The sequence below is a fragment of the Gymnoscopelus microlampas genome (genome assembly GCF_963454915.1).
Source record: "Gymnoscopelus microlampas genome assembly, chromosome: 7".
Classification (NCBI taxonomy): Eukaryota; Metazoa; Chordata; class Actinopteri; order Myctophiformes; family Myctophidae; genus Gymnoscopelus; species Gymnoscopelus microlampas.
In genome coordinates, this window is record NC_139944.1 from 21,942,125 (window position 1) to 21,967,296 (window position 25,172).

Below are 25,172 nucleotides of genomic sequence, written 5' to 3' on the forward strand. Positions count from 1 at the left end.
TGGTTTGTTTGTTTTGTATTTCTTTAGTGTAATTTGATTGTAGTCTCTCTCTCTCTCTCTCTCTCTCTCTCTCTCTCTCTCTCCTCAAAAGAACTGGACATTGGCTGCTCTGCCAAATGCTTCGCCTGCCGTTCCAAGAGCGAGATTGCATGTGGAGATAGCGTGCAGTTTTACTCTACGCGCACATTCGCCTGACGGGGAAAACATTCATTGAGGTTTTTGGGAAAATCCACCTTTCTATTTTGGAAGTGCATCATCCATCATTTTCCCACAATGGCTGATGATGCCAACGCAGAATGCAACATAAAGGTGTTGTGTCGTTTTCGTCCACTGAACCAAGCCGAGATTATCCGTGGAGATAAGTTCATCCCAACATTTCAAGGAGATGACACTGTCATTCTTGGGGTATGTTGTTGTCTTCCAATCTCGAATTCTATAGTGCTAGCCAATGACTTAGGCTAGTGTTTCTCAACCTGTGGGTCGGGTCCCAACATTTTTTTTGGGGGGGGGGGGGGTTCCCCGATGACAGTGAAGTGTCAATTTAAGGACTTTTAAGACATTTTTAATACCTAAAAAAATTTTTTTTTTAAAAAGACCATTACTGCATCAATATTAATCAACAAACTACTATAAAAACTGGTCACACATTGGCCAAATTGTCAAATACTATAAGAAAGAGGCAAAAATTTTGAAAATAGCTGATCTACAAGCTCACAACGCCTCACAACCCAAGGCGTTGTGAGCTTGTAGATCTGCTATTTTCACACTATTTATCTGTGGAACTGAGTCAAACTAAATGCAATGCCTCATCTCCTACAATTCCAAGTGCTGGTCAGGGTGGGGGGTCCCCAGTTCAAATATGATAATTTTGTTTTGGGGGTCCTGGCCTGAAAAGGTTGAGAACCACTGACTTGACTTGGGCTACTATAATCATGACACAATCTTCCAAAGGGTAACGCTGGGGCTATGCTTTTCAGCTATAAAGAATACTGGCTATTTGTCAAATATGGATGCTGTTACTGACCTAATGGACACCTAACAGTACAGTTGAAATGCATCAAACATTCTCAAATTCTTTTGTGTCATTGTGCGCTCTCTCTCTCTCTCTCTCTCTCTCTCTCTCTCTCTCTCTCTCTCTCTCTCTCTCTCTCTCTCTCTCTCTGTCTCTCTGTCTCTCTGTCTCTCTGTCTCTCTCTCTCTCTCTCTGTCTATCTGTAGACAGGGATTTGTGAAATAGGCGTACAGAAGGTGCCAGCTCTTGAAAGTGAACTGGTTGGCATATATAGCCTACATATCATTGCCAGTAAAGAACAGCTGCTCTATCAAAATCTGTAATTTAACCATTAAAAGGCCACATCAATATTCAACACCAGTATGTGGCAACCACTCATGTTATGTTTAGAGCCGCCAAAGGTGTTAGACATATTGCGTATTTCTCATTAAAATGTCCTCTTCAATAAGAGATCAGTGAACTCAACAAGCTTGAGCTTCAACAATGTAAATCTAATGATTCAATCTTGACATTTCCCGTCTTTTTTAATTAATCAGATCTACGCACACCCTGTGATCCTATATGGTCTTGGTTATTTTTGGCCTCTTTTGCAGGTATTGAGCGGGTGTTTCTCAATTAATCTTGACTAGCACACAATCATTCTTTTCAGTTTTCTAATTATGTACATAGGGTGATAATTAAACTATGCAAATTCACGGTTTTCAGCATGGCTTTTTACGTGTCTCGGTACAAATTGAGTTGCAGGTTCAGGTTGGCTCTCACTGCTCTGGAGAAGGAAATAAGATGGTGCAAGCTGTGAAAGCGGGATGCTGATCAATGTGTTGGATATATGATATCTGAGATTCTGCTTCTGATTGCGCTTTCTCACTCAGTCATATGATAGCATCACTGCTTGAAAAATATTCTAGCAGTCTAAATGCAAATGTATTGGTTGCAAAGTGTGTCTGTCCTTAAAATCGTGCAATCACGCACGCACATGTGTGTGTGTGTGTGTGTGTGTGTGTGTGTGTGTGTGTGTGTGTGTGTGTGTGTGTGTGTGTGTGTGTGTGTGTGTGTGTGTGTGTGTGTGTGTGTGTGTGTGTGTGTGTGTGTGTGTGTGTGGGAGTGTGCTCAAACACACACAACTGCTGGGTGTGCTGATTTATTCTCTATCTCATTGAATTAGTATGCAGGACTGATTGATCCTACTTTTTTAATTTATTTTTCCTGCACAGAGTAGTTCTGGGCAGTGTTCTTACCAGGTGCACAGACCCTAATGAGAGTGATAATGAAGCTCAGAGAATTGTTTGAATCTCTTGGATGGATTTTACGTTGTCCTTTTTGAATTGCCAAGTAGCAATCGAAGAAAGGCTGGGGGTTGATGCAAACTATAGAGAATATTGACCAATTTGGCAGCCAGATAGATAGTTAAGCTGAGATAAATATTGTGAATGTGCATCCTTCCGATTCACGTCACAGCTTAATCGCAGACCAGATGGATGAGGGACTAACGTTCAAAATGCAAATGTTGCTGTATTTGCAAGCTGTGCCCGGGTCAGAAGTTATACACACACACACGCACGCACGCACGCACGCACGCACGCACGCACACAAAGAGAAATAGAGAGAGAGAGAGACAGAGAGAGAGAGAGCACAAAGACACAAAAGAAATCCACACCCATTGGACCTGAGGGTTTAAGCTTACTAATGATGACGTATTTCAGCAGGAAATCTCTATTGTCTTTAACGTCAGATGCATACTACACACACACACACACACGCGTGCGTGTGCGCGCGCGTGTGTGTGTGTGTGTGTGCGCACACATGCGTGTACCCCCCCATAATTATTTAGAACAATACGCAGAATGTTTTGTTCCAATGCTGAAATATGTCATGAAAGGTGCTATATAAATAAAGTGTATTATTATTATTATTAATGGAAGTTGGAAGTTAATTGAAATTGTCACCGTTATGAGTTTTAATGCACTCTTCTACTGAACCTGTTGACATGATGAGCTTGATTTTACCTCTAACCAGTTAGAATAAAATAAAAGCATACTTTGCATTTGCCAACAAGCAGTTGCGGGTGGAAATGGAGCGTGTTGAAATCAAAGTCATTACCTCATTCTGGGAAATGCCATCAGATACCATGAAATGAGCAGAGGCAAACATATTCAATGGCCTGGTGATATCATCTACTGTATAAACACTTGTTCGTGGTCCCTTTATGTATCAGCAAAGAAAGGAAAGTGTGCTGCTTTGTAATTGCATTTCTATTCATATAACCCCACCCCCTCCTCTCAGTTATGTGCAGCTGGAGGTTTTCATCTGTAAATATAATTGCTTTGGAAGGCGTTGAAGTCTGCAGTCTTCATAGTTGTGTAATATGTAGTACTGACACTGTATAGTCTCAATGTATAATTTTCTTCTACAATATTTATCTAGAGGCTGTGGAAAGTTTATCCAGGAACTTGCACCTAAATATGTCTCCCTAGAGTCGTAACTTCTCAGAAGGCTGCGGCCATCAGATTAGATCCGGATTAAACACATCGGTCTGAATGGCAGGCTGGCCGGCTCCAGTACCAGTACTGACAGTTGATGAAAACAATTCACATCACAGCAGTGCTGATAGTCAGCAGATGTACATGGTTGAGATAGGCTCCCTCCGGGGCTTGTGAAAGCGACAGCGACAATGTTTTGGGTGACTGAATGATTGGTTTGTCCCACCTGGGTGGCAGCATGATGGGCAGTGGTCTTGGCAGCGAATCAGCACCTCAGTGTAACACCTCTACGGACTCATTGATTCTTGTCAGATGTTAATAAATAGGATTGTTTGATGATTCAGGTCTGTGTGACAAGACATAGACACCGCATGTATCTTGCACTAGTTTCTATCTTGCATTATCCTGCATTTTTCTTCTTTTGTGTATTGTCAGATGTCCAGCTCAAACGTCAAAATGGTACTCATTGCCTCCATGCTTGGCATTCATTAGCATCAAGTGCTGGATTGGGGGTAAGTCTGCAGCATACTAGTGTCATGTCCAGGGGATGTACTGTACATCAAGCAGCCTCACGCTAAGGAAACATAGGAGATAGGCTCCTGTCCTATGGGCCACATGGCTCGGGAAGCGTTGGTTCCCAAGGCTACATTGTACTTTCTACATTTGAATTGAGACCCCTGATCCAAAAGCATAAAAAATATTTGAGATCTTACGGTAATGCATCACAGACTCAGTTGCAGCCTGTTGAAATGTGAAGCCTAGCTGCCTGGAATATTCTTTTGGCATAACGTTTATTCAGTGGTTAGTCAGAGCTGTCTAGAAGAGGGTCTGTCTGCGAGTCTGTGAATCTGTCTGTTTTTTTCCCGGGGATAATCTTGCAAACCGCTCGACCGGTGCCAAATTCCTTGTGTACACTGCAACACTTCATTTCATGAAATATATAACTTCTTATAGTATGGAACTTGTCGATGGCGGTCAGATCTGGCTGAGACATAGCCCAAATGTGGAGTCATACGTCATAGATACGTCATAGAGACTGATGTCATAGACTGGCCACATGAAGTCAGATCCATATGAAGCCACACCATTATTAAGACCTGTCTTTACTTTTATATTTTTGGTCTCCTGAAGCCCTTTCAGGGCACGATAAAATACACCATGGCATGCCTTGAGCAGTTTATAGCAAATCATACATTATGCCACTATGTTGTGACATGAAAATGCAAGCAATGCATTTTTTCCCCTTTGATTTCATGCGTCTGTTTTGTGTTTTTCATCTTATATAGACGTCCACCTACAATAGTGCCCTGTAGGGGTTTGCCACAGTGCCACAATGTGTCAGTAATAACCATGCTGGGCCGGTGCTACACCCTGAGGCATGGTCTCTGTGTTTTATTCATGGTGATGGGACACAGCTGTCTTGCCACTATTTCACTGTCTAGAGGATAATGCACCATCGTGAGGCCAGATTGTCCCTCCTAATCCTGTGTGGCTTGCAAAAAAAATAGAATTGCCACAATGAATCACACATTTATTGGACTTAGTGTTATGAATAAATAAAAAAAACAGCGGCCGCTGTAAAGATAGCTAGCCGTGGCATTTTTAATTCATGCTCCTAGGGAAATGCATCATACTGTATATAATGCACCAGTGTCACATGTGCTGTACACAAGGAAGAGGGGACAAGAGGTGGCATCATCTACATGCATTTCTCTGCATTATGTAACTTGACAGTTGATGATTTTAAGTCATGATGAGAAAGCAGTATGAAATACTCAGCTTTTGAATGGCATTAACATTTATGTGACAATCCGAGACCTGTGCCCTACTGTACACTGTAAAATCCTCAGTGTTCATTTATCCATTTATAGCTCAGAAAGTATACAAATGTTACATTTGTGCACTCTCAGAGCTAAATTAACATTGAGGATTTTGCTGTGTAGCGGTTGTTTTCCTGCATCTTACAGTATGTTCTCAGTACCACTGCAAGAGCCCCTGGGATAAACTGCCATTTGGGTTTCCTGTGTTCAAGGTTCAAGGTTTCTTTCTCTTACATCTTGTATACGGGTACATAAGAGTAAAATTGAACTATTTACTTGGTTTGGTTCATATTATTATGGCAAACTCTCGTAATGATGTTAGGCTCGAGGTGATTTGTGTGCAAAGTGGTGTTTGTTAAATAGATGTCTTGGGCATAGATCTTTATTGATCCTGTGGGGAATAGATGTCATAGCAGCACTGCAGTAGGCATGGCCGTTAAATCTGGCTTGGTATGACCATCTGCACTTGGACTGACCGGGTTAGCATAATGAATGAACCGTTCGTTAATAGATACAATAATACATACAATTTATATAGTGCTTTTCAAAGTACTCAAAGTCGCTAAGTATCATGTATCTATCATCAGACCAGTAGTATGGGTCAGCTGATGTATTAGTTTTCTTTAAGAGTTTTGGTGAAGGGTCGTTTCTAATTGCCCCCCCACTTGTAGGCAGTGCGTACGCGATATGACGAACCTCCCCGACAGATTCCAACGCAGAGCAGAATCTGTTCTTGAGAGATTAGATCTGATCTGACACCACATACAACCTCCCTCCCTCTCCCTTCCTATTCCATTCTCTCTCTCTCTCTCTCTCTCTCACTCTCAACTGTGATTTGCACTGATCACAACCGTTGCCATTGCCAAACAATTGCCAAGCAATTTGCTCAACAGGGATTTGTGCTGACGTCAATCTTCGTCTAACAGCTGGTTGGTTTCATTGATTGATTGATTGATTCATTCATTCATTCATTCATTCATTGACATATTTATTGACAAAATACATGCATACATATTTTTTGTACATATCTGTCAAAAGGATAAAGCACAATAATGCTCAAGAGCTTATTTCCATTGTGTTTTTTTGAGTGTGTGTGTGTGTGTGTGTGTGTGTGTGTGTGTGTGTGTGTGTGTGTGTGTGTGTGTGTGTGTGTGTGTGTGTGTGTGTGTGTGTGTGTGTGTGTGTGTGTGTGTGTGTGTGTGTGTGTGTGTGTGTGTGTGTGTGTGTGTGTGTGTGTGTGTGTGTGTGTGTGTGTGTGTGTGTGTGTGTGTGTGTGTAAACTAAGTGCCACGTGTTGGGGGCAGCATCTGTAGCATCCTGTTGCACACATTCAAAGACCTGAGCCTCCTCAGGAAGAACAGATTGCTCTGTTCCTTCCTGTAGAGTGTCCACTTCAGTTTGTACTCCCAGGAACTTGTACAGGGATTCCGTGATATCAATTCATTCTCGGCGCACTGCTGGCACTGAATTGGTCACCACTGAGACTAACGTCAGACAAATATACCACAATGGCATAACAACCCTTCATATTTCCTATACCCTCACAGGAGAGCTTTCAGCCCTAGCGTGCACTAGAGCTGAACGATCATGTATCAGTACATAAGAACATGCAAGATATTAACGTCACAAAAGGTAGCGATATGGGCGGTATCCCTTCTCCTCCCGCATGTTCAGCTAAAGCTAGCCAATCACAAACATCACTTCACACTGATTAATAGCTTGTTTCAAGTGCAATTTGGGTCAACTCCCCTTTCCTTGCGTGTCACACAGGAAAACAGTTCAAGAGCCCTATTTTTGCCAAGTTTATACCCGCACCCGCTGCCCACTACCCGTGATTTACTGCCCACTACCCGTGAATTAGGCATAAGGGAGCTGGCACTGTCCCTAAACGGTGGAATCTAAAACCACCCGCTAAGCCAAATTGGTTTGGTATACAATATAAAATTCTCTCTAATCAGTAACATGTAGGTGATACATATGTCTTTGTTTTATTGAAAGGTAATCAAAGGCTAGAGCCTATAAAGTAAATGTCGAGCATATGTGTCCAATGTAAAATCTCCTCAGTGCAGCTGCAGCGAGAGGAGCAGTGTTGCCAGAAATTGCGAGAGGAATAAGCAACCAGGTCTATGAGAACAAGCCCAAAAGAAGCGACTATAATAGGCCACATGAGCACTTCAAACATATATATATATCGGCCATTAAACAATGTGCATATTTATATATGTTGGCTATTTGAAAATCGCCGATCTACAAGCTCACAACTGCAACTACCATTATTTACAAGCAACTTTACAGAAAAACAAGCCCAATGTGGCTTATAATAAGTAGACTTGGTAACACTGCAGACAGGGAGAGCGTAAGATTGCATTGGGGATAATGGCTTGCGCAGTCTTCTCTTAAAGGCAATGGCATCTGGCACGTGATTGGTTTTATTATTGTAACACCCAAACCACACCTATGCATAATGCAACGAGTAGTGCAGGTGTTTCGCGGGTAAGGCAGGTGTCCCTAAATAGCAACTTTTGCACCGGAACGGCCCTTGCGCAGTCCTAAATCCCAAAAGTGGGTTTAGCCAGACTGGCCCTTTATAGGGCTCCAAGACTATTAACTCCAGCATGGGCACATTTTCACAGCACCTGCTTGCTCGCCTCTCATTGATAATAAATGACTAGGCAGTGTCTAAAAGACTTTAATGCAGCAAGCACTTTACCAACCCAAAGCCTTCCGAATGAAAAGCTATACCATTTACCACAGGTCCTTATGTCAGATTCCAGTGTTGGGAAAGTTCACTTAAAATATGAACTAGTTCAAAGTTCAGTTCACAAATTTTAAAATGAACTAGTTCAAAGTTCAGTTCATAATTCAAAATTTTGAACTAAAGTTCATGGTTCAAAAAATGAACTAGTTCAGTTCTTTTTCGTTCTTTTTTTTCAATATATATTAGTGCTGTCAGGCGATTAAAATTTTTAATCGCGATTAATCGCATGATTTTTGTAGTTAATCGCGCGATTAATCGCATATTAATCGCATATTTTTTATTGTCTCAAACTTGAATGATGAACTGAAAAGCAGTGCATTGTATTGTATATGGAGCAGGATGCATCCAAATATATTATTTATTATTATTACTATAGTTTTATTATTTATCCAATACATTATAAAACCAATGTTATTTATTTAATTTTCTTATACATTATATCCTCTCTGGTGTACATACACAGAGCACCCTATATTTATTATTTCCAGTGCTGTAAAGTAACTAAGCACATTTATTCAAGTACTGTACTTAAGTACAATTTTGAGGTACTTTTACTTTACTAGAGTATTAGCAGTTTTCAGTACTTACTTACTTCTACTCTACATCTCAGAGGCAAATATTGTACTTATTTTTAATTATTTGAAAACTTGAGTTACTAGTTACTTAGTAGATTTTACAAATACATGTATCACTTCAGCCCTATTTAAGTTTTGGATATTGGAAAATAGCCGATCTACAAGCTCACAACAGGTCATGGTGCAACACAGTGAGCTTGTAGATCTGCTATTTTCTAAAGATTTTCATTAATCTTGGGGGGGGGGGGGGGCTGGGGGCTTGTCAAAGTGAGTGTATGACACTGTTAACATCAAAAGCCAGGTGCAGAAGTCCACTTTTAATCCCAAAATAAAGTCGGGTCGGACGTCCAGACTACAATACGTTCATTCAGAGGTTCGGGGGCCGGGGCTACCGTCCTAAAGTCGGCTGTAGGCTACGGTGCACGACGCATCAGCCACGGACAAACTCATCTCGCCGTTCCGCGGTGTTTACTTATTAATTCAGCCAAGCTTCAAGTTAATTTTGTCGGCAGTGAAACCAAGGAAACAACACCGATACTTTGGAAGAGACACAAGTCAACTTCCAAATGCTTGTGGCCGGGAAATGAGCTTCGCAGAGCGGATAAAGTGTCAGCTCTTCGCCCTGGCCGAGTGGCCGTACTGTAACTGTCTGTGCTGCTCACTAGCTGTCGCTGCAATGAGACTGTTCACTCTGATTCGGACTCCGCGCTGCGCACATTAATGTTTAGACACCGCCTTGCTTTTCTCTTTTTTTGGCTGATGGTGCGTTCAAGACGCCTCGGAAACACAGAATAGGATGAAATACAACATGACAAACCGATGTAACCATGGAAATTTGGGACACTCTTGAACGAAGTTAAACTGTGAGAGAACGCCGTTCACAAACGCCAGAATGAACGCGTTCACGATAACGTTCATCTAGCGGATATACAGTACGTTCAGTTCACGTTCGCCCAAAATATGAACGAGTTCATGAACGATCGTTCATTGAACGCGTTCAGGCACAACACTGTCAGATTCAAAAAAGCAGTAGGCCTACTGTTAGTCAAAGGATCAATGATTTTCAGTTCAAAGCTTAGCATATTCGTCAAGTCAGACGAAATAAGTAAGACTTTCTAAGTCATAAACACTTTGACTTCCGGTCAGTGGAATTCAAAATAAGAATCAAAACAAGTCAATTCCAGACTTGTAATATGCATGCTGTTTTTTGAAAGAACTAGAGGTTCGGGCCGCTACGTGGCCCTGCACACCTATGTCGCACAGCCAATCCAAATGCAGTCACTGATATATGGAGATCTCTATATCTGTCAGTCCTTGTCCCTTTTATGCCCATATATGTAGATCCCTGATGTCATCAGTATATGCCCATATATGGGCATGCTGATGGAGATCTCTGTATCTATCAGTCCTTGGCCCTTTTATGCCCATATATGGAGATCCCTGATGCCGGCTGGCCGGTCCTCCCTTAAGACAATTTTAATATAGGATGTTTAGTGTTCAATGTTCCTACACTTAAAAAATCAAATAGCAAGTGTGAACCCATTTAGTGATATCCTATCGCTATAGAGATATTTGACAAATATTGAGGTAATTTGACATTTTGTTCATCATAATCATGCAGCCCTTGCGTGCGCGTGGCGCCACGCATGTGTGCCCGCCCCCTCCGGTACTTAACATCTAGACTATGTTTTTTGTAGGTGTCCACTATCTCCACATGAACCCCTTGGGTAGTGAAGGGCATTGGGGCCTCTTCTTGCTTCATCTGTAGTCTACCACTAGCTCCTTGGGCTTGCTTGTGTTCAGCTCAATGTGTTTTTTGTCACTCCACTCTACGAAGCTCTCCACCAGGGCTCTATACTCCTCGTCCTCCATGTTATCATCCATGATGCAGCTGACAACGGAGGTGTCATCGGACAACCTCTGTAGGTGGCACGTTCCCGAGCTGAAATGGAAGTCAGAGGGTGAACAGGAAGGGTGACAGCACAATATTTTAGGGAGTACCGGTGTTGCTCACCAGCTCATGCAGTATGCTTTTCTGTGTGATGTACTGAGGTCTGCCGGTGAGGTAGTACATAATCCAGGCCACCAGGCTGTGGTCCACCAGCATCACTGAGAGCTTCTCGGCCAGCCGGCATGGTTGGATGGTGTAGGAGGTGCTGGAGAAGCTGAAGAACATGACCTACACAATGCTCAGCGGCCTCTCCAGATATGCTCTGTATAGCATGTAGCATGTATGATGGATGATGGGTTCATGTTCCCGTAAAGCTTGTAGATCGTCTATTTTCGCAGAATATTCGGCTATTATGACATGCCCAATAGGGAATAGGGACGCATTGTTTAAAGCTGGATCCTAGAGCGAGACCTGATCAACTCTTGGTCCTGTATTTAAAATCCTAATAGTATGGAGCCATTTCATTTTCTTTTCATGTCGAGCATGACAGATGGGGAGGTCGACTTTCCTGCAATGAAATGGCTAAAAAAAACACCACCTGTGTTAGTCAGTCCAATGGAAACAGGGCCGTTAAGGAGCTATTGATTCTCTATTTTCTACCAACCATTTATAATTGTATGGATTGCCTGTCCTTGACTACTGTTCCCTTGTGTGCTTACAGCAGTCTAATTTAGAAACTCCACAGCACTCAAGGCCACAGCACTCAAATTTGAGGAAGAACCCTTTTCTTAATAAGAATGGAACATTTCAACTATTTTGTCTTCAGGGAGAGATGGAAGGTGTGTGTGTGTGTGTGTGTGTGTGTGTGTGTGTGTGTGTGTGTGTGTGTGTGTGTGTGTGTGTGTGTGTGTGTGTGTGTGTGTGTGTGTGTGTGTGTGTGTGTGTGTGTGTGTGTGTGTGTGTGTGTGTGTGTGTGTGTGTGTGTGTGTGTGCGCGCGCGCGCGTGCAACGCCGTGTGTGCGCTGTGCGTGCGTGTGCCCCATTCTACCACTGGAATGTTCAAAGAGGTGCGTTCCACACTAAAGCTAATGAGCATCTCTGATGGCCATTGCTCTTTCCTGGGACTGGAGGTCGATTTATTTCTCCTGTGTTTAAGCCTCAAGTAAAGTGGGATCACTGGATATGTGAACTGACATCACACATCGAGTGGGCAGGTGATGTTACTGAAAGTGGGTTAATTATTTATCAATGGCCACTTAAAGGAGCACATCACCCATTTTCAGCAGTTCACAAGCCTGCCTACAGATGACATCATCCATGGGGATTCCAACCTAATATACCCTACAGTCTTTCTCTTTCTGGCCAGTTAGCACGCTGAATTTGAAGCCATTGTTCTTGCATCAACACAAAATGTTAAAATACGTTTGAAATATAGTTCTAAATGACTAAACTACTGATGATGTCATTGGTAGGAAGGTTTCTGAGCTGTCCACAGCCCTTCTCTGAGACAGACACAGAGTGAGTACACACATAAATTATGAGATTATAATGAGCTTTAGTGTGGAGGACCATTTATATGAAGATAAGATTGAAAATGGGTGAATTTCTCCTTTAAACCAAATGTATTGCCGAAAATAACAGATGTCCATGCTACTGTTACCTATCTATTTTGTTATTGTTGTTGCTGCTGCAAGTAACACTGTCATGCGACAGTTATGGATGGGATCCGGAACCGGATCCAAAATGAGGAACCCGTTTTATCACACTGTCAGAACTGGTATGTGGACTTCACGTCTGCTATAATTACAATACTAGTGGTTCTCAAACCTTTTTGAGATTGTACAAATGGGTCCATTTGGTTCCATTTGTACACTCTCCGAGTTTAGAGTTACAGACCTGTAAGGGGTCCATAAGTAACCCAGAGGGTCCCAGGACCTCACTTTGAGAACCACTACAATAATATGTATGCAATACTGTATGTATGATTGAATTTATGAAAATGATAATGAAGGCCAAAAGTATATTTAAAAGAATATAGGAATTATTAAAGGTAAGTATTAAGGAATCGGACCATTAAGAGGGAATCTTTAAGGAACCGGAATTGTTCAAATCTTAAAGGAGCCCAACCCTAGTGACAGTGATGAATTAGGCTTCACTGTAGTTTGGAAGTTGCTGTTGCTCAGTCATGTCTGATAGAGCAGCAGCTTGCCTGTGGCCATGCTCGGCTTAACAGTTGATTCTCTGTTCTCCTCCTGGTGCTTCTTGCATATGAGCCGAGCTGGCAAGCAGGGGACCAGTGAACATCTGGTGCTCCAGCAAACCATTGACAGTGCATGGCTGAATCCTTGTAAACGGCTGTCCTTGTACTTTAAAAAATATACGTGTATATTTAAGTCATTCTGTAAAACCTGTTTCACTTGGCAGGTGTTTCTTCTGTGAGGCTTCTGTCTATAACACTTTTTACCCGGAATAGGTGAATACGAAGAGAAAACCCAGACCCAACACGTCCATCTCTTGATTCTTTTGCAGCAGAGAACACAAACTATTCAATTAGACAGTGTAATGGGACTGCAGCACCGGGTCAAGAGCCACACTCATTTCTCCTGTCATGGCGTCATCCCTGTCAGAGCAGATGCAATTTCCACAGCTCTCTCCAGAAAAAAGGGCAAACTCCATCCTCTCTCTCTCGCCCTCAACAGGCCCTTCACATTGTTTTTTTCCTGTCTAATCGTATTTTACGGTGTAATGATTCCGCTGCTCGTTTTCCCATGACTCAGCAGCAATTTAGGAAGATGAACAGAAAGTAAAGTAGTCCAGGTTCATCTCCCATCCAATTAAGTCTGGAAGAGACTTCTAGGAGGTATAAATAATGGCGGAGGAGGGAGGGCCAACTGCTGCTCAAAATCCTAAGTATAATGGAATCAAATCTCATGAGATGTCCCATATGCCTATAGGGCCAGAGCTTCAAGAGTCTTCAAAACAGGAAAGACTTAATGAGATCTATTAATTATTTTAGAGCAAAATCTATTTTGTACCTCAGTGCTGCTTTAGACATTTAGACAGAAAGGTGGACAATTTATGTCAAATTCACTCTCCCACTCTACAACAGCTTATATGCTCACATTCTGCTCCACTTCTTATCTCTCCCCTATAGTCATAGTACATTATCTGGTGGACATAGTCTGGGCTGCATATGTGAAAACAGCCTTTGACACCATTTTGGCTCTGACAAGCACACTCAGCAGCGAATTTGGCGTTATTTATTATTTATATAGTATTTATTTTTAGACAGCTTGTGTGTGTGTGTGTGTGTGTGTGTGTGTGTGTGTGTGTGTGTGTGTGTGTGTGTGTGTGTGTGTGTGTGTGTGTGTGTGTGTGTGTGTGTGTGTGTGTGTGTGTGTGTGTGTGTGTGTGTGTGTGTGTGTGTGCGCGCCAGGCCTAGATAAGACCACATCGATTCCTTGAGACGTTTCTGCCAATTTCTCTGCTTTTATGTTAGACGGGGAAGCTGCGACTATAGCAGACATCCAAATGCTCTGAGGATGGAGCTTTGCGGAGCATCCTCTCCTCATTAGTCAGGGCCTCTGCCCAGGATGCAGCCTGCTTCCTCCGTCTGCATGCCCGCCTGTGGCATTCACATGCTTACACACGTGCGTTAGCACACCAAGACCCCCTAGCATATTGGTTCTACACTACAGTGTATTAGCCTGGTGATGAGTTAGCGTGGAATCCTGAGGAGAAGGAAAATCCATGGGAGCAACCTTTTCCCTCTGCATAACCAGGCCTCACTCTCACCATTAATCACAGCTGAGTTTATCGAACTGACACAGGAGAACACTGACATCTACACTAGGACATTGGCTTTCAGTGTTTTCTCAGAGGACTCGCTTTGGCAATGACATTTTTCACGTGGCCTCCAAAACGTAACCAATTAAGCGCAATATACTTTATCATACAACAAAGTATATTATTTTTGCAATTTTTGGACATTCCCCCTCCCCCCACCCAAAAAGGGGGGGAAAAAAAGAAATAAATAAAAGTATTTGCCTATGGGCGGTTTAACGGCAGCAAAGAAAATGCTTGTAATGAGATGGAAACTCATAACCTTAGTATTCAACGTTGGAAGTTGTCCTTCTATGAGGTCTTGAGATTGGAGGTGTCCAGAGCACAGAATCGATCCAAACATTAATTACTGCGGCCCAGAAGGTTAAATCGGTACTCCACTGAACACCTGTACTTCGGCATCAGAGAATGAGCAATAAGCATGTAAACTGAATGTGTTTTGTTTTTTCAATAAGCAGGTTTAAAGGGTATCCAATAACATAATTATGATTCGTTTTGGTCTTCATTGTCTCCGCCAGGCCGAAAGGCAGGCATGGCGACAGAGTATGTTTTGCCCCCTGTCCGTCTGTCCGTGTGTCCGTCCGTCCGTGTGTGTCATTCTGTCTGTGTACAGCTAATCACCGGCACCGTTGGCTTGATCACAGCGAAACTGAGCACACACCCTCCCTGGATGCCACAGCAGAACCTCTGCCCCAAATTTTTCACATGGGCCTTTTATAGCGCCACCAGGCTTTGTGCAAAACCTATTTTTTAACAGTACTCCTACAGATGTTGTCCAAAAATCTTGCAAATCGATACACAGTATCTCTATAGTCATTAAACGAAACGGGTCTTTCAGATTTTTCATATTCCATCCTGATTGGCTAAAAATGGCTTCCAAAGTTCGCAGGAGTGCTCCGTTTTCAACTAAATGCCTCAAATCATGAACACTGCAGGCAATTTCCGTGACATTTTGCACGCACATTCCCATTAGGCAGAGGAAGAAATGCCACTTGAAATTGTTCAAATCAGCCTCATGGTGGTGCTATAACAGGCCGATTCGAATTTTTACCTATAACTGCACGATCTGTGTAAAACTTTGTATTCGCACTCCCTAGAGGTCAAGGAACAACCTTTGCCCTGCATTTTTCACATCAGCCTGTTATAGCGCCACCAGGAGGCCGACTTATGTAAAACATTTTTTTTATATTACCCCTTCCGTTGATGATTTTATCAAAATTTCACGCAAATCGGTACACATGATGTCTATAGTCATGTGATCAAGACGGATGTGTCTGATATTTCATATTCCATCCTAATTGGCTAACATTGGCTTCCAAAGTTTGCAGGAGAGGTCCGTTTACAACAAAATGCCTCAAATCATGCGCGCATCGTGCAATTTCCGTGAATCTTTACACACACATTCCCACTAGGCCGAGGAAGAAATGCCACCCTTTTCACATTGGCCTGTTATAGCGCCACCAGCAGGTCTAATTTAACAAAACACATTTTTGTAACAAAATGCCTCAAATCATGAATGCAGTGTCAGATTGCCATGAAAGGCCTAAGAACAAATGGCACCCTTTTCACATTGGCCTATTATAGTGCCACCATGAGGCCACAATAAGCTACCGGACCTGGCGGAGACCTGTGCTCCGAGGAGCACTTTTTCTAGTTTTATTATATTGTTTAAAAACTTTTATATACGTAAATACATCATGGTTTTTCTTTTATTTTCTGAGGGCAATTGATTAATGTCTGTGTGAACCCGGGGGTCTGGTGAGGGGGTTAAGAAGCGGGTTGTTTTGCAACGACAGGACTGCCAGATCATAGGAAGAGACTGTTACTATTGCTAGCAGGCAAACTATAGAGTACATGAGTACATTAATGACCACCGATGGACAATCTAGTATGTACTGAAAACATACACTTTAAGTTATTGTGGGACTTTGTGTGAACTGTTTGTCCATGCATACGCATAGTGATACAATGTAATGTCTCTTCCCTTGAAAAGCTTTTTATAAAATAAAATAAATACATATTTTTTCCCCCTATAATAACTTAAAATGCTAAATATATACCTCTCCGTCACCATCTCACTCCAGGCACTTCTCTGCTGCATACATGAAGACTTGAATCATGCTAGCTGTTCCTCGCCGTTAGTTTCCCTCACACGCCACTGCAGCGTTCACGGAAGCGGTCACGCCCGAGCCCATTGCCTTCTGTGTCTGTAGTTGTGGCGTGAGATCGCTTACCCCGTCTTTCATTCACGTCCTTCTCTGTCTGTGTTCACTTTTTGAATGAGTCCACTCTCTCATTAATTCGGGGGAAACTCCGCTCCGCTCGCACTGGCTGCTGATGATGTGTCCCTCGGTCGGGTTGGCCGAGGGATCCACGCTGGCAGAGATGGTGATTGACACGGCTGTCATACTGTAGTTCAGGTCAACGCTGTCTCACAAAAACAAATAATATTTGAAAAGTCACAATATGACTTTCGGGGAATATATGATTTACGATCATGATTCGTGGCATAACTCGGACGGCACTTAGTCTTCTCAAAGCGGACTTCGCAATGCTCGGCACAGCGACTCGCTCGCTTTAGCTCAAGTCCGCTTGAGACGGCACATCTCCGACGTTTTAACCGCTTTTTTGGTCTTCCGCGTTGCTGTAATGCATAAAATAGTACATTACTTTTCAAGGAAAATAAATATTAATATAGTGTGTGTGTCAAAACGATGCTCCGTCGCCATAATATGGCTTCTGAAACGCATTTGATCTTTCACTCAAAACTAATCTGATACTCAGTTTAAGTTTTTCACACTGCTTGATTTGAGGTAGCGGGCACGCAGTCTTGCAAGCACGCATGTGGACTTTGGAAGTGTAGCCTCTTAACCACTTAAATTCGTTGACAGGGGTCCCTTAGGGCTTGTGTTGTTAGCTTGTATATCTGCTATTTTTGCCAAATGTTCGCTAGGGTTGATGTGGTTAAAGTCAAAATCCCAAACCCAATGCAACATGGTTCACTAACGCTAATGCTGCGTTGATGGCTCCCTGAAATATACAGTAGGATCAAGTGTAGTCATAATCCTGCAGTGATTTTCCGCTCATTTCTCTTACCATTTCATCTGTCAATCCCTTTGCTGCTAATTAAATTCCCTTCCATAACAAAGTCTCCGTAGCATTGCTATTTTCTCAAGGCCCTTTATTATCCAAATTGGCTGGCTGCATCATTCTGTCATTTGCTGCAGCAAATCCCTTAAACCATGTTGATTTTCGAAGCATATTTTAATCTTTGCACGACACTCATTCTCTTTTTGCTTCATATACCAATTCCCCAAGACCCAGTTGGATTTAATAATGTCCAACAGTACGGTCATGTTGCTAGAAATGTGTGCTTATTCTGTATTTGTGTTTTGTTCCATTCTATCATTTAGTTTTGTCTGACTGATCATTCATTCTTGCCATAATGTGGTCATTAACAGGGCTCACACTAATGATGTGATACATCTCATTATATGTTGGCTAGGCAAGTGTCCTCCGACACCCATGCCTTTGAGGACCTGTGACAGTGACAGAGCTTGAAGTCTTATTTAATTGGGACTGTGTACCAAATAAGCACAGTCATTATGATGCGGTGAAGAATTATAAATGTCCATCGCTCCGGTATGTCAAATATCCCGCACTAATCACTCAAGCATTAGTTCTCCCCTTGGTTAAAGGGTTTGGTTTTAACCGCAGTGTCAGCTATCAGTTAAAACAGTGAGCTCCATTTATAAAATCTTGATGCTAACAAGCGTTCCAAAAAAGCCATTTGTAGGCTCCACAGTGAGGTTGGCAGTAAATGGAGAAGTTTACAAAGTACATTAATTTAAATGATCTGTAACTTCATGACAAAGTCATCACGCACACTTTTACTCATTTTAATTGCTTTGCCACGTAGCACAGACTGGGAGCACAGTTTGGGAGAAGGCTATCAATTAAGTGAAAATGGTGCCGTCCTGCTGCTTTCTGGGCTGTGAAGGAAAAGATGGCTGTTGGTCACATTTCACAGACTGGCCTTTTGTAGGTATTTTGACATACTCTGTTTGGAATGCTTGTTAGCAGCAAGAGGCCAGGAATGGGAGTTAGGCAGTTCTACCGACAGCTGACTCTTGGCTAATACAGTATTCTGTGCAGGACCAGTAAACAACAGGTACATTGTACCAGGTAAATAGGTCCCCCAGAGGTCCGTACTTGGCCCTGTACCTTTTCCCCCTCTATACTAAATCTCTTTGCTTTAAATAGCCGATCTATTTTCGGTGTATGTTCACATATTTTTGCTGAATGTTTGTTGCCTATATGACATGCCCAGAATCAGGTAGCTAGGATTCATGTGTTTAAGAGAATATTTCTTTCTGTGACTTTGAAATTATTTTTTAAATTATGCCCAACAAATGAACAACAAGAGCGAAGTGTACACTATTGATTCCATGATTAATTCGGATACAGGTCAGGAGTGCACACCTGCGCGGTCTGCAGCAACCACTGGACAGTGACAACACTTAGCTACTATCAACTAGGGCTGCAACCGCAAAAGGTATAATTGATGTTTTTATAATTTAATAAATTAGCCTGATTAACCACTTAACCCTATTCTATGCTATATAACGTTGTAGAAAAATAGTGAAAATGCAGTGTGTTGTAAAGAACATTTTTGAAAATGTTTCAAAATGTTCGCCTATAAGACATCGCTCAAAATAGTGATACCAGTTGAATTATTGTTAACTGTTGAAGCCCTATTGGACTTCACGCCCCATTTATGCTACTGTATCAGTGGCCATTTTGGACCTAAATAACATGGCAGCCAACGTCTTTGCCTCCATGCTAGTGGCTTGAGATCTGTTTGAATCTTTTGTCTGAATGAGCATTGCTTTGCAGGAACTAGCAGGGAATGACGCTTTGGTGAGCTCCATGCCCGTGCCTGTCTGCTCGTGCACTGTGCAGTGCAATGAGTTTTACACAGACACACAGGGCTCATGTTTATACATGATAGAAGGTGAGTTACGGCGGAGATGGAACTTTTTAAGTGAGGGGGTACAAACTCAGAACAACAACCACCCGCTGAATTCCTGAATTCAGCCAATCGCTGAATTCTTCCTGAATTCAGCCAATCTCAGCCAATCGCTGAATTCTTCCTGAATTCAGCCAATCGCAAGCAGATAGGGGTGGTGCTAGAATTATTACCAGATCTAAAAGCTCACAACGTAGCGTGACGTGTTGTGAGCTTGTAGGTCTGCTATTTTCGCCATGCTGCCCATTCTCCCGCAGCACGCACAACAGTGCGTGACTGACATGTGAGGGACAGGTGGTCCCCAGGTGAAACAATCGATGAACAGGGAATCTTCTCTTGCGTTTTTGACGTTCCTACCTGTGCGACAGGCTAGCTGGAATGCCCTGATGAAACTCATTGTCTCCCCGACCCCTATACATAATATAGTAAAGCCCCTAGAGTCTATACATTTATGGAAGGATGTATGTTATTGCTTAAAAATGTTACTTTATAATTTTGTGGGACATAATATGCTATATAGTTGTTAAAAAGTTAAATAGTGCTGCTTTAATTAATTAAATAAATTCTTATCAATAATTGTAATCAAACTGATTCTTATTTTTTTTGTAATCCATTAAATAGATTAGTTTGATTGACTGCTGCAGTCCTACTGTAGATAGGATTCGTCTATAATGAGACAGATCCACAGAGTGCTGCCTGTAGCTGCGGTGTCGCGGTGCGGAGCGGCACCCGCTTGACACCGCAGTTATGATTGCCAGTTGCCACTCTGTGGATTGGTCTATACCCCAGGCTCTCTACGTGGCCAGATTCATGGTGATATATTTGTAATTTCACAATGTAGTCATTTCTGTATCATCATCATCATGTAACACTTGTCACTACTAATGAGAACCTTCAATTCTGCCACCTACAGCTCCACGTCCCGTCTTTTCATCAGTGACACCGCTTCCAAGCCGTACAGCATGGCTGGTCTCACTAGCGCCCTATATTTCTTCCCCCTCACTCTTGCTGGTACCCTTCTGTCACAAATTACCCCTGACACTTTCCTCCATCCGTTCCACCCTGCCTGCACTCTCCTTTCACCTCTCTTCCAAACTCCTCATTACTTTGGGTAGTTGACCCCATTGCATTTATATTGCTTTGCGGTACAGATGTTATGCGAAGCTCGGCCAATCCATGAAGCAGACGGTTTGGATTGGCAAATCAGGGAAACCGATGCATACAATCTCCCGAACACACTGAGAATTCCTGCCACTTTCTCATCAGACCTGCGGGCCGACAGATACAGATATTTGTGTGATGTACAGTACAGTACGCACACAATTAAGTGAAATGCACATGATGGTGTCCCTTTAAGTGTCAACCTTTTTTAGAGTGAAAGTTCTGGCACACATAAATAAAATCCATTGCTTTATTAAGGTGCAAGGACTAACACTGTGTCTTCAATTCATCAGTGTCCAAATTTAATGGCATTTTATTGCTATTTTAGAGGTTGCAGTCTAAGCAGAAAGATGCAATGTCCTGACAATCTCACATCTAGCCTGTGCGAACCTTGACTGGGGCTGAGTTATAGACAGATCGAGTTGAAAGTGGGACGGCTGTCGGCGAAAAAGAGCAGATAGTACTTTTTAGACCACAAGTAATTTGATATTCCCTTTGAGATAAGAAACAGCAACCAGCTATGGTCTTTGAGTAGCTGAGGCTGCAATCAGTGCTGTCTCCATCCATGCTAGCATTAAAGGTAGGGTAAGTGATATCTTTTGGTTAAAACAAAAAGTATTTTGTTAAAAGGTTAAAATACTATATTCTGATAGTAATCATTGCTATAGAGTGTTTTTTCAGTAACAGGAGTCTCCCTGTCTCTCCAGCTCTTTAATAAACAGAAAATACATTTTTCGGTAGGTGTCAAAATCTCAGCCAATCAGGAGAAAGTACCCATTTTTAAGCTAAATTTGTATAGTGTTCCAGTTCCAATTTTGTCTGCTCATTTCTTAGTGTCATCACTTCCAATTGCACTTGTTTAATCTATATCCTGATTGAGTTCTCTGTCCTGTTTGGATAAAATTGGAAATGAAACTGAAACTGAAACAAAAATGCATTTTCTGTTTTATAAAGAGGTGGAGAGACAAGGAGACTCCTAATACTGAACAAACACTCTATAGCAATGAGTACTATCAGAATATAGAGCTATTTAACACTTATTTTAACCAAAGAAAATCACTTACCCTACCTTTAACTTACCCAATCTATGTTAGACAACACATTTTTTATTCAAGATTCATTTACATTATGTGAAGGCCATAGCATGCAACCTGTAATGTATTGTCCTTGACAGAATCAAATGAGATACTGAGAGCAACCACTGGAGCAGCCAAACTGTCAGTGTGATGTTCATACATCACTGTCATCCTACTATACTACTATCTCCTACTATAAAATGAAGGAAACTGTCTATCCTCAGTCTGTGTCGGTCCTCAGGCTGTTCTCTTGCATTTTTCTCCTCAGTTGGTTGGTCAGTCAATCTAACATTGCACATGATGGGCATTGAGCATTAAAGGACTGGGAGTGACAAAGGGGATTTTCTCAGGCAGGGACTGAAAAAGATTTGTCCCAAACGTGTGGACTCTGTTGGCAATGGCATACAGTATGCAGCGACTGACGAAGATGATTTGGCACTTTTCCCAAATTTAAGTTTATTCTTTGAAACACACGTCCAGGTTTTTGACCAATAAGCACCGCTGACGTTTTTTGGGGGCTAAACATAGGCATCACGTGACGTTAATCCCCTTCCCCTATTCGCCCATAGTAGGACATGACGTATGTGTAGGCAGAAGAATTAACATTTTTTTGCCATGGCTATGGGATCTGTAGTCACAGTCCCATAGCCTGGAAGTACGACCATGCAGGTTTTATTGGTTGGTTTTCAGGGTGACTGTGGTAGGGCTGTGTTATTTGGCCTCTGATGGTTGGAGATGGGGGAGTGACTCAAGCGAGCATTGCCAGGGTTAATTGATCAGCAGTTGTTTCCAATTATCTAATTGTGCCCTCTATAGTAGCGTGCTGCATCTGGTCCTGGGGTGACACACTCAGCACTAGAGAGAACGCCAGCAGTGAGACAGACGTGGCTCAATGGTGCAAAGTTATAAAGGACTTTCATTTAAATGCATAGCAAGCAGCAGGCCCAGCATGGCTAGGCTATATTGGCACACTCACTGATATAATCCTGTGTTGTTTTGTATGTGTGTGTATACTTATTAAAGAATAGAAGCTGTAATTACAAAAATGGTCTCATCAATTGTTTTGCACTCGGTGTACTGCAGTGACATACTGTAATGACCACTAGGGGACACTTATGTGGCTATTCTCATGCATTTTTCTCCTTAGTGGGTTGGTCAATCGATGTGAAATTGCACATGGGCATTGGCAAATGGTCAACTTGGTGATGGACTTTGCCAATTTCATCATTAGAATTGTTGATACTGGATATGGATATAGGAGCTGTAGTCGCAGTCCCATGTCCCCAGGCATGGACTAGTCTCTTTTATTTTCTTCTCTTCCTTTCTATCTGTCTGTCTGTCAGTCAGTCCATCCATCCGTACCTATCTCATCACAGTCAGCAGCATACATTTACATGTTAAAGTATTATGTTTATTGGGTTTGAGTGGATTTAGATTTCCCAGGAGGCTGTGTGCCTGTTTCCCTGCGGTGCATGACGGTTGTCCTGGTTGCTGCGAGTGTGCAGCTTCCTCGCACATCCTGGGGGGAGGTGGCACCTCTGCGTTGTCACTGTCCAAGCACTTTCAGCAACAGAGAGAGATGAATATTTGTGATCGTGTGAGAGTGTGTTTCACTTTCCCTTATTTTCGTAGTGATGTTTCTCCTCTACCACTGCTGTCTTCTAAGCTCATTATGTCCTTGTTACTTTCCTGTTAGCTTTTTTCTGTCTTTCACTTTCTCCGTCTCTTTCTCTCCGATTGTCCTCAGGACACCAGATTGATGTGCCTCCAATTAGCGCTCGCTCGTTCTCTTGCGCTCTCTCCCTCTCTGCTTTTCTCTAGCCTTCTTTCGCTTTTCTGTCCTCCCTCCTGTCATCGTGGTGAAAACAAGCGCGGTGATGCCTTGTCCTCTCCACTTTCGCTCTCCACAGCCCCATGAACAGAACAAAGCATAACCATTCCCTCACTCGTGTCTCCTCTCTCCCATTACTTATTCTCTTGATGTGTTGTGTTGTGCAGACTGCAGAGGGCTCTGCTTCGATAGGGCATATAGTTCTGCTCCACTTCACTTACTAACACCCCGACACAACAAATGTCTGAAATGACTAAATAGCAGTTCACAAAGTTTACGGCCAATTTTCATCTGTAGATTACCCCTCAAAATAGCCACTATACTGTACATCCTTGAAATAGTAAGTAAGCCTTACAGAGCCATGTAGCCTATTAGGGCAGGAGCCTATCTCCTGTTTCTGTAGCGTGAGGCTCAAGGCGGCTTGATGTACAAGCACACCCCCCAGCAGGGACTTACCCCCAATCCAACCCTTGATGCTGAGGGCCAAGCAGGAAGGAATTGGGTCCCATTTTTATAGTCTTTCTGTGGTATGACCCGGCTGGGGGAAACCCTTGAAAGAGCTGAAATACTACTCCACAAATAGCCCACAAATAGCCCCAGATATTATTCATATTATCGGCACATGCATTTCAGCAGTGAATGAGGCAGCGAAACCTCATATGTGTGGAGGCAGCAGGGTGCTTTACCTCCATGTTCATTCTTGTCAGCAGAGCGGCTTATGGAGTATGTTGATTGTGCTAATATGGTCTGACTGGAGGTTCCTCCTGTAGTGAACCGAGCTCAGGGCTGGTGACGGGTAATGATTTTGTTATCTGAGAGGCTTGAAGCCTGATTAACTTAAAGCATGTAGCAGCCAGTGGCAGGCTCAGCCTTTTTAATGTCTGCCTCAGAGTGTGTGTGTGTGTGTGTGTGTGTGTGTGTGTGTGTGTGTGTGTGTGTGTGTGTGTGTGTGTGTGTGTGTGTGTGTGTGTGTGTGTGTGTGTGTGTGTGTGTGTTTGTTTGGTTGTAAACGAGAGAGGGTAAAGGTGAACGAATGACGGAAAAAATGACAGAGATACTGAGACTGAGTGTTGAGAGAGAGCGTGCGTGCGTGCGTGCGTGGGAGAGGTCAGGAAGAGGTCGTGGTAAAGATTGTGAAGGAGTGGGAGAGAGACAGAAAGGGAAAGCTGGATGTCTCTAATCCATCTGGGAAATGACAGTAGCAGAGACAATCCCCCCTCGGTCTGAGCCGATACTAGTATATACACCATAACACGTAAAGGGGCCACAGAGCTCAGTGATCAGCCTGCCATGCATGCAGGCTGCCCCCTCATGTACTGTAGGAGGAGAAATACATCTCTAATCTTCTTATCATCTTGTCAAACGCTGCCTCCGAATGTTCAGCTGTCATCCCCCCATGATAAAGGGAGTGCTGCTGAAATCTTGGAATGTATATTTTTTGAAGCGAACATTTGTCAAATATTTTGTTCCAGGGACCCCCAGAAGCGAAGAATTGAGTTACAAATGTCCGCTTCAAAAAAGAAAAAAATCTAATATTTTCAAAAGAAATCATGATTAAAAAATCACACCCTGTGTGAAGGAAGCGGTGCCTTTGGGGCGGGGCTTAACTCATTTCAGTTCGTCCCTATTGGTGGTCTGAGTCCACTTACCAAATTTGTACTTGGTAGCATGCTGCAAACTGTTATGATGGCTGTTT

The 25,172-nt window shown here is 42.7% G+C and overlaps 1 protein-coding gene across 1 annotated transcript in view; it reads left to right on the top strand.

The window, feature by feature from the left end:
* Positions 1-273: 273 nt before the first annotated feature.
* The window catches only part of kif5ab (kinesin family member 5A, b), a gene marked incomplete at both ends in the record, with an annotated part of 129,593 nt that continues 104,694 nt past the window's right edge, over positions 274-25,172 (top strand). Inside the window, one exon of the mRNA XM_084061759.1 lies at positions 274-405. Within this exon, the coding sequence (XP_083917885.1) occupies positions 274-405 (132 nt within the window). The remainder of the gene's footprint in view (positions 406-25,172) is intronic.